The 11,123-nt window shown below is 35.0% G+C and overlaps 1 protein-coding gene across 1 annotated transcript; it reads right to left on the reverse strand.

Annotated features, from left to right (window-relative positions):
* Nucleotides 1–607: 607 nt before the first annotated feature.
* LOC142613466 (uncharacterized) lies at nucleotides 608–3,529 on the reverse strand. The gene is made up of 4 exons (XM_075785829.1): nucleotides 3,365–3,529; nucleotides 1,612–3,278; nucleotides 1,369–1,461; nucleotides 608–1,034 (listed from the first exon to the last, which is right to left on the reverse strand). The coding sequence occupies exons 1-4, from the start codon at nucleotides 3,527–3,529 to the stop codon at nucleotides 608–610; spliced, it is 2,352 nt and encodes a 783-aa protein (XP_075641944.1).
* Nucleotides 3,530–11,123: the final 7,594 nt, after the last annotated feature.

Below are 11,123 nucleotides of genomic sequence, written 5' to 3' on the forward strand. Positions count from 1 at the left end.
CTCTTGTGTCATCATGCAAGACATCTTATCAACAGCAGTTAAACTAACAACAATATCAATAGGTATCCATTGATCTCTCATCCTAGCCTATTTGAAAAATTGCTTTTTGATGAAATGGGAGGTTTGATTGTTTAGTGTATGATAGGCTATTTGAAGGCTTTCTTTTTTAAGTTTCATTATTTATTTATTTTAAGGAGCAAGTTGAAAGTTATTAGCTGGCTCTTGTTTTGGGTAGTTTTGTGAAATCAATGAAAATGTGATTTTTTTTTTGTTTTGGTTAGATTGTGTTGAAGAAAATATTATTTGGTAGAAAGAAATAAATAAGGAGATAGAGAATGCTAGTATTAATTAGGCAATAAGTTGGAAAACAAAAGTATTTAATGGTGTTTTTTTAACCGTTAGATCTCTTTGAAGTCTATGGTGTAAAAAATGTGTAAGTTTATAAGAGTTACACCAGGTGTAACTTGAACCTCTCTTTCTCTCTCTCTCTCTCTCTCTCTCTCTCTCTCTCTATATATATATATATATATATATATATATATATATATATATATATATATATTTTTTTTTTTTTTTTTGAGAATCCAATCTGAAATGTCTTATTGAATCAAGAAAGAGGCATATCAGTCAATACAAATTTGTTGATATCTAATGGAACAGACTCCATCCAGACAGTTAAATCAGAGCTAAATCTAGCTCTTTTTGCTAAAGCATTAGCTACAGAATTTCCTTTCCTATAGGTATGGGAAAAACTATAGGATCTCAAGGAAGTGACATAGAACATAGTGTCTCTAAAGAGATGACCATAAGCAGATTGAAACATATCCCCTTTTTGGAGGGATTTGATGACAATTTCCGAGTCTCCTTCCAAAATGGACTCATGGAAACCTACTTCGTGGACAAAAATGGCAGCACGCCTTGCTGCTAATAGCTCCAAACAGGTAACTAAAGGGGGTTGTGGGATTTTTGCAGAGAGAGCCGCAATGATTTCCCCTTCATGGTTACGTATTACCACCCCCAAGCTTGCTTCTCCCCTGTCCAAGAACATGGCTCCATCAAAAATTTTTTGAAACTGTTGAAATCTGGAGGCTTCCACTTTGTTTCATTTGCTTGTGACTGTTTCTTTGGGAGCGTGTTGTCCGGTTGCTGATGTAGAATCAAGTATCTCTTTGCTTCAAAAACCACCCGGTTTAGAGGGAGAGCTACCTCACTTAGCCTGAGTTTATTCCGCCTGGACCATAGGAACCAAGCAATGGTGATGAAGAGCTCAAATTGGCGTGGCTTTTGAGTGATCAATTCTACCAGATTTTGGAAGGAACCCATTGAAGTTTTTTGGCGATCAACCCATCCAAAATCTGTTTCCCATACCTGTTGGATAGAGGCGCAATCCTAGAGGGCTTGGAGGACAGATTCGGGCTGACTTTTGCATTGTTGACATGAGCTTTCTGCAATGATTTTTCGCTGCATTAAATTTTCTCTCGTTGGCAGAGCATTTAAGCAAGCTTTCCATGTAAAATGCTTTATTTTTCCAGGTACATCAACTCTCCACACTTGCTTCCAGAAGGCATGAGTCATTTGTGAGTTTGAGGTTGAAGCCACAGCCACTTATACCCTGTGCTTACTGAATAGGTCCCATCTCTACTTCCCGGCCAATATAGGATGTCAGGTTGATTGATTAGTCCTAGAGGAATGGACTTTCTTTGCTCTGCTTCAAAAGGCAAGAAATTATTGTCAATGATGTAGGAGTTCCATCCATATGTGTGTGGATCAATTAGAGCCGAGATAGTTGCTGTTCTTAGTGTAAGTGTTGGAGGAGATACCACTCGGCCTTGTGATTTCCCAAGCAGCCAATTTGACCCATACATATTTATTTGAGAGCCATCACCAATTCTCCACTTGGCACCCATTTGGATGAGCTTTCTTGCATGCAAAATGCTTCTCCAAGCAAATGACCCCAATTTTGCCTTTGCTTCAAACACACTGCTATTGGGAAAATATTTGGCTTTAAACACTTTATAGAAAAGTGAATTTGTGTCATGCACTAGCCTCCACACTTGTTTTGCTAACATAGCTTCATTGAATTTGCAAGATCTTTGGAACCCCATGCTTCCATCCACCTTGAGTTTACATAAAGTCTCCCATTTTTTCCAATGTATTTTCCTCCGATCACCCCTTTGCCCCCACCAAAATTTGCGGATCATCACTTCAATATCTCTACAAAGGCCCACCGGCAAGCGAAAGCAACTCATTGCGAAGGTAGGTATTGCTTGCACCACCGCTTTGAGTAGGACCTCCTTACCGGCTTGTGACAATAATTTTTCCTTCCACCCTTGAATTTTTCCCCACACCCTCTCTTTAATAAAGTTCAGGCTGGCACTTCTATTTCTTCCCACCACTGCTGGAAGCCCTAAATATTTTTCATATTCCTTGATCTCCGGGACCCCAAGAAAATTTTTTATGTCATCTTTTGTTGTCATGGGCACAGCTTTGCTAAAGAAAAGAGTGGTCTTTTCCTTGTTGATGCGCTGCTCGGAAGCTTTCTCATATAAGTCTAAAATTTCTTGGATGGCTCTTATATCACTTATCTGGGCACGACAAAATAGTAGACTATCATCAGCAAAAAATAAATGGGAGATTTTTGGACCGTACCGGCATAGGGAGTACCCCCTAATTTTGTCTTCATGCACAACTTTTTGGATGAGAGCATTTAGACCTTCAGAGCAAAGCAAAAAGAGATATGGAGATAAAGGATCGCCTTGTCTGAGGCCTCTTGATGGGACAATATTCCCTTTTGGTTCGCCATTCACCAGGATGGAATAAGTGACTGTGCTGATGCATTCAGAAATCATATTCACCCATCTTCCATTGAAGCCCATTTTTTCCATCAGTTGTAGGAGGAAATGCCACTCAACTCTGTCAAAAGCCTTACTCATATCGAGTTTAAGCGCCATAGAGCCCAATTTTCCTGATTTCCTTGTTTTCATGTGGTGAAGTGTCTCGAATGCAACTAATATATTATCTGAAATTGCTTTGTCAGATTGGAAAGCACTTTGAGATTCAGATATAATGTCAGGTAATATGGCTTTTAGGCGATTTGCTAAGACTTTTGAAATAAGCTTGTACACAATATTACACAAGGCTATAGGCCTAAATTCAGTTACATATTCAGGACTTTTCACTTTTGGAATAAGAGTGAGATAGGTATGGTTTATACCTGCCGGAATATGAGTTGAATTGAGGCAGGAGAGCACAGCGGCTGCAACATCACTTCCAATATCCTTTCAGTAGTGTTGGAAAAAAATTGGGGCATCCCATCAGGACCTGGGGTTTTTAGCGGCGCCATTTGAAATAGAGTTACGTCTACCTCATCCCTTGTAAACTCACACCCAAGGAGGGTGTTCATCTCTTCAGTAACACACCGCTGGACTTTTTGCAATATTGTGTCAATTTCACATGGGTTTGATGTGGTGAATAAGCCTGTGTAATATTCTACCAATAGGGCAGCAACCTTCTCATCCCCACAGCACATCTCTCCACTTGGATTTCAAAGACCATGAATGTTATTGCGGTGAAATCTGTGAGATGCTCTACTGTGAAAATAGCTAGTATTTTTATCCCCTGATTTTATCCAGTGAGATTGTGACCTTTGGTGCCAAAGTTTTTCCTCCGCCACCAACAACCCATTTATATCATGCTTCAATTGTTGTACTTGGACAAAAAAATTTCCTTGAGCCGCCACCCTCTCTGCTTGTTTCAGTTGCCTTTTCTTCTCCTCTAATTGCCTTGTGATATTGCCAAAATTTTGCTTGCTCCAACGTTGCAGACTTGATTGACATTTGTTAATTTTTCCAGCAACATTTGTCATAGGAGAAGACCCAAAGTTTTGCCTCCAAGCCATGTGGACTGTATCATGATAGCCCTCATCATCCAGCCAAACCTATTCAAATCTCCATGGTCGTTGCTTGTTACCCGGAATGCCCATGGGGTGAATTATGATGGGTTTATGGTCGGAGGTAGCACACTCAAGAGTAAGCACCGGAACAAGAAAAGAAAAGTAAGAAATATGAGAATAAAAATAAGAAATGGAGAGACAGATGATAAAAGAAAAGTATTGGGCATACACCGAAACAAGTCTTCATTTAATAATTCAATGTTTAATAATGACAATTAACTTTTCCAATGTTTAATAATTACAATTAATTTTTTCCAATGTTTAATAATGACAATTATGAATTGTGTAAGTTTATAAGAGTTACACCATAGATTCTATGTGGCTGTGCAGGTGGAACCTTATGAAAATGGAGATGGAAAACCAATGGAGGAGAGAGAAACGTGTAGTGGTTGAGAAAGAGAGAGCAGAGAGAAAAATATACCTATTTTTGGGATGAGTAATGCTACAGTTACAAACTATTTTACAACATTTTTACAAACTATTGATGTGACAAATTTTTATTAGTTCTAATATGGGTCTACCACTAATATTACATTTATGTTTATCAATGATTATTTGAAAATTACTAAAGTCACATCAGCAGTTTGTAAAAATGTTGTAAAATAGTTTGTAGCTGCAACATTACTCTTTTGGGATTAGAGCTAGGTATGAAATGTTATACATAAGGATAATAAATGAGATCCTTATAAAAATATCAGTATTAATGAGTGCATTTTTTTTACCGTTGGATCTACTTAAATCCAATGGTTTAGAAGATGTGTAACTCTAAAGAGTTATACCAGGTGTAACTTGAACCCATCATATATATATATATATATGTTCCAGTCAACTTAATTAACAAAATTTCTTATTATCAGAGTTTGATCTCCGTCTATACTCAAAATTAATTGATGTCTTGATTGATAATAGAAAAAGATATGGAATTCAATCAAAGTCATAAGCAAACAAAAAGAAAAAAAAGTTCCGAGACATATTGCTGTTTTTTTTTTTTTTTTGCTTTTCATCTTCTTTCTTATGTTCATATTTAAGATCCAAGACATTGTACCGGGTCATTTTGTTTCCTTCGATACATCTTTTTGTGTTTACTAGACTTTCCGCATTTCTTGACAAACTTAAGTTATTGTCATGATAACAATACAATATTGACAAAGGTGACGCATTTTTCTCGCTTTTTGAGAGTTTTAAGTTATGTTATGGCCGAAATACATTATTATTCTATTAATTTTTATAGTATATAGTATATAGTATATTGAGCAATTTTAGTCTTCAAGTGGACACTACCAATTTCTAAAATTTTAAAAATGAATGCTATTAATTTTTAGTCTTCAAGTGATGCATAGTTTTTCTCAAAAAAAAAAAAAAAAGTGATGCATAGTTACAGTACAGTTCTACTAGTAGAAGTGTATTGTAGCATGTATTAAAATAATTTGGCATATGACATTTTTGATGAAATGCTAAAAATTTAGCATTTAGCACACCTAATTCTAGTGATTTTTAATACCATTATAATATAGATTGCCCTTGTTTTATTAATTCAATTACCGAGTTGATTAATTATCCAAATTACATGCAATATTGTGGAGGTACAAACAAATCACCGATCTAAACTAAACTGTAGTGGAAATTAAATTTGACATAAAGATTTGTTAATTAATGGAAAAAACCTTCACAAGGCAAAAACTCGACCGGTGGATGTTAGGTCATCACTCCCAAAAAGCCACTAATCAAGAACAAATGGTTGCAAGTATAAGGAATCTTACCACTACCTGGTCTATCCCAAAATAATAACCTATAGTTGAACCCTTACACTAATCTCCAATTAGACTTGATCTTATAGAGACTTGATCTTATAGAGACTTCTTCTCTGCACAAATCTCCAATTTGTGACAAATAGCCCAGCAACTTGATGATTATTGTTGGATGCAAAGTTCTTCAATCCACGCTTGTAGACTTGAAAGCAACTTGATTACAAAACCCTAATTAGGCACACAAGAATATTGCAGCTTCACAAAAGGCATGTATCTCAATAAGAGTTTCTCTGTGCATGCCTCTGTATTAGATGACGACTATAAAATAATGCTTTTATATTCTTTGGAGCCCTAGAGCATGAAACCATAGAAAAGCCTTGTCATTATGGGCCAAAAACATATCTACACATTCAGAATCTGTAAACCTCGATAAATCGAAGGTATCGCGATTCATTAAAGCTCGATAAATCAATGGTGTCAAGCTAGGTATCAAGACAACTTGTTTTGACTTTTCTTGTACTATTTCTTGAGTAATATTTATGTCTTCAACAATACCACTTGTTATACTTCTTCAAAGTACTTCATGATGATATTGAATCCACTTAGATCTACTCAATTCCAAGTAAAGTGTGTTTTTGTCATAAGATATGCAAATTACATAAAAATGTGACCCTAACAGTTATGAAGTATTTGGAATGGTAAATAAATATCAGCCAGAGATGGAGAAAAAAAAAAAACTGAGAAATTATCAAACAGTGTTAAATGACATTTGTTCATAAGAAGCAAATTGGATATTTTTGAAAATTTTTGATACTACCTGATATTAGCCCACTAAAGATAGAAAGAAACAATGTAATTGAATTACAGTAATTCAACATTGGATTTATAAAAAAAATGGGAGGGGGAAACTACATTGAATCGAAATATATTAAATTCACCATCAATGTTTACTTTGTAAGAGGGAAAGGGAGGCGGAGACCAACCTTGAGAAACCATGGGTTTGGCTGGCTTAGGATAATATTTGCACCTTGAAAGTCACAGATATAATTAGCACACCATTGCACTATAATCTCCCCAAATTTTACAGTACCCCATGCCTGTTTGCATTCCAATTAGACCACATAGCCCAAGCAATGGTCACCACCAAAGATAACAGATCATCGTCACTCTCCTCGATAAACACCAAATACCAAAAAAGGTCCATAAACTCCAAAAAATACAACCTACTGCTATTCGTAAAAATCAAAGTAAGGCCCCAAATATTAGCGCTAGCTTACAACTCTAGAACAGGTGCCTAGTAGATTCGGCCCCACTGTTACATTCTTCACATAGATCAGAGTCCACAATCCCCTCTTCTTGAGATTGGATAGTGTTGGTAAAATATTTTTGCAGGCTCTCCATGCAAAGTTCTTCACTTGGTTAGGAATTCGTAGGCTCCAAAGCTTCTTCCAAAATTTCATGAGATCATCATAGTTAGAGCTACTACCAAGTACATCTCTCAAGTCTATGACTAACTTGTAGGCACTTCTAAATGAAAAAATTCCATTTGCAGTGGAGTGCCGTATTCCATATCAAAGTATCATCAGGAAGGGGAAAACTTAGAGGTAAACTCAAAATAGTATTGGCTTCATGGGGTGAAAAACTTATCTGGCCAGACTAACTCAGTTTTCCATGCACCCAAACTACTATTAATTAAATCACTAACCAAAGCATAATCTCCAAGAGTGTTCTGAGGCTTAATTACCTTGAAAGCAGATGGGGTTGGAAGCGACTTGTTTGCCCATATCTAAATATTTTTACCATTCCACCTCTCCATCTCACACTGTGTCTTACAATATGTTGAGCTATCATGATACTCCTCCATGAATAAAATGGCCTTTTCCAAAGTAGCATCCACAAAATCACAATTCGGAAAATATTTGGCTTCAAGAACACGATAGGCGAGAGAATTAGGATTAGATTGCAATTCCATCCTTGTTTTGCTAGTAAAGCCAAATTAAATTCCTTCAACATTTTAAAACCCATGCCCCCTTGAGATTTCGGAATGCATAACTTTTCCCAATTAATCTAGGCTATCTTCTTCTCATCACCTCTCTACCCCTACCAAAAGTTTCGAACCATACTCATTAACTCATCACATATAGAGTCTAGAATTTTGAAACAACCTATAGAATAAGTTGGGACCACTTAAGCTACTGCCTTGATCAATATTTCCTTCCATGACTTTGATAAGAGCTTCTCTTTCCACCCTAACAATTTATTTTCTACCTTCACCTTCAAATCCAAAAAAGTATTATGCTTTAATCAATCAACCAACCAAAGATGAACGACCAAGATACTTCTCATGTTGTCTTATCACTTGAGCCTCAAATCGGGATTTAAATTCTGCCTAGATATTAGGAGTATTTTTGCTAAAGAACAAGGAAGTTTTCACTTTATTAAGTTGTTGCTCTGATGCATTCACATAAATATGGAAGAGTGTTCTCTACAAAGAATCACACTCTTCCATATATAAACTTAAATAATTAAAAATAATAATTATGTCTTATTTTCTCAAAGTACTAAATCCCTAATGCCTTTATCCCTCCACTAATCGTTAATTTTTTTTATTCAAATTACATGTTTAAAATTTTTTTACTTAGATTAATCTCTTGAAATAATTGTTATTAGCTATAAATTGATTATTTGTGTTTATTGTTATGTACTTGTTTATTTGTTTTTTATTAATGTTGACTAATTTATTTTGTATCAATTTTTCTTCTAATCTTATTTTTTAGCCTCCCCCTTCCCCCCGCGAACTAAATCCTAGTTTCTACACTGAACCGAGGTTTGGTAGAGAGCTTGGGCTCACTAGATTTGGATTTTCTAGCGGTGACAAAGAGGTTTTCAAGTTTGGATTGGTGCATATTATTTTCAGGTTGGGTTGGGCCGGAGATGGTTTTTTTTTTTTTTTTTTATGACTTTTGGAGGCTTTTTTTGAGATCCATTGATGGTTAGAATTTGTGACGGTGGCTGATTGGGGCTGACAAATGGTGATGGCTAACTTTGGGTTGTTACTTCGTGGCATTGGAGATGGGTTCGACGATGTGAGTTTCTCTTTGTTTGGTGGTTGCAAGTTATGGGTATAAAATTTTCTAGATTGCTACGATTTTTTGGGTTTATGGGAAATTGGGAATGAAATTTCCTTGGTGGCAATGGGTATGGGTTCAACAATGATTTTGGGTAGGACCCACCGCAAGGACTAGGAAGAGTCGGTACAACATTGTTGAAGATGGTATGGTATTATCGAATGCTTTGGCAAGCATTGCAAAGCATGCACTGCTGGGTTGATAGCTGATTATGTAGCCCATCGTTGTGAACTTTCTTGAGAGAGGGGTTCTAGAGATAGGAAGAGAGAGAAAATATAATGATTGAAATGTAGAAGAATAAATATTTAATAAAATAAAATTTTAAAATATGTATTTTTTTTCCTTCAAAAAAAATATATATATGTATTTTTTTTTTTTAGAAAAGTTAACGGATGATCTAAGATATTAGTTTAGGAACTATTTTAAGAAATATTTTATTGGAAAGTAATAAAATAATTAATTTTCCTAATAACTTTTTTATATTTTTCTTGAAAGTGAAGTTAAAACCTTCCTAAGGACACTATTAACGTAACTTCTTCATTTTTTTTTTTTTTTAAAGCAGTTGTATAAAATATAATGGTAAGTTGTTATATATGTAGAGTAATGATCAGGACACAACTTTGTACACAACTTTGTACACAACTCGTCACTTGGTGAGTTGTAAGTGGTGGAAGTGTGTTCCCACATGGCCCACCATTACACTTCCACCACTTACAATTCGTCACATGGCGAGTTGTGATACAAAATTGTGCACAAATTTGTGTCCTGATCATTACTCTTTTATGTATTTTCTTGAAAGTGAAGTTAAAACTTTCCTAATATGATTTATTAACAATTGCCTTAAGGTCCTGTAAAAAAAATTGCCCTAAGAACACCATTAACATAACTTTTTTTTAAAAAAATAGAATGGTAAGTTTTTATGTAAAGTAATGCTCATGACACAACTTTATGCACAACTCGCCACGCAGTGAGTTGTGAGTGGTGGAAGTGTGTTCCCATATGGCCCACCATTACACTTCCACCACTTACAATTCACCACATGGCAAGTCGTGACACAAAATTGTGTCCTGAGCATTACTCTTTTATGAATTTTAGTAAAATAAACAACTAGCATTGGGGGTGCAAACACCTCTTAGTTGCTATTTTACAACTCAAGCCACCTAAAACCCACTCCATTTGGGTTTGTAAATTTAAAAAAATTTGCAACCTATGAACAATAAGAGCATTAGCATCCGAGGATGCGAAAAAAAAAAAAATTTTCAGATCTTCAAATACCACTTTATCAATTTTACTATCTCATTTTACAACTCAGAGTACTAACATCCAGGTTTCTAACCTAGTCTCTATTTTGCCATATAAAAAGTTACTTTATCTCTATTTCTATCTCTTTGTTTAACATGTAAGGCCGTGAACACCAAAAGGAGTAAACAACAATTTGGTAGAGTGGTTTAAGTTATTTTGTTTGAGTGTTTTTGATATACGTGTAAGTGAAAAAGTATGTGAAAATGTATGTAATGTTGTTTAAAATATAAGTTATTGTATTAAAACTCACATGCCAAACAGGCCTAAAAGTTTAAACCTGGCTAAGTTTTTTTTGTATGGTGGGTCTGTAGATGTCATATATCATATATAACTCATGGTTGTGATTTTTTTTTTTTACCATTTTGTTTATATCTTTTATGCAATATATTAATAATAATATTACCGTGCTGGCATGTTTAGCAAAAAAATAGAATAAAATATTACCGTGTTGGCATGTTGTTGATTTGCTCATGCCTGAATGTATGTGTTATTGAAACTTGAAACATCAAAGTGAATGTTATGTAAGAATCCTATATAATATTATGAATTTTGCTCATGTGTGCCCTTAGGACACACAATAATTAACATTTTTTTCGAAAATGGATGGGTTAATGTGTGCCCTTAGGGCACACATTAACCGGACCCATTATTAATAATGTTGTGTAGTTTCTCATTAGTGTAGACTTGATTGTTCATACTTTTTTTCTTTTTTAAATAACTAAATAACTCATTCATAAAATTTAATATTGTTTCAAAATATGAGTGATTTGTGGGAAAAATTTTCACAATTTATGTATATTTTAAGGAAAGAAAATGTTTAGTATAATGAAGAATGTAGGGCACAATTTTCGTTGAGTTAAAGTTATTTATGAAATAAATAAAAAAAACCTAAAAATTTTATTATTTAGTTGCCCCTAAAAATAATTTTTGGCTCTGCCACTGCGTCCCAAAAATGAGGAGTGGAAGCTAAAATAGTGAGCCCCTTGCGCGTGC

The sequence above is a fragment of the Castanea sativa genome, chromosome 10, assembly GCF_040712315.1.
Source record: "Castanea sativa cultivar Marrone di Chiusa Pesio chromosome 10, ASM4071231v1".
NCBI lineage: Eukaryota > Viridiplantae > Streptophyta > Magnoliopsida > Fagales > Fagaceae > Castanea > Castanea sativa.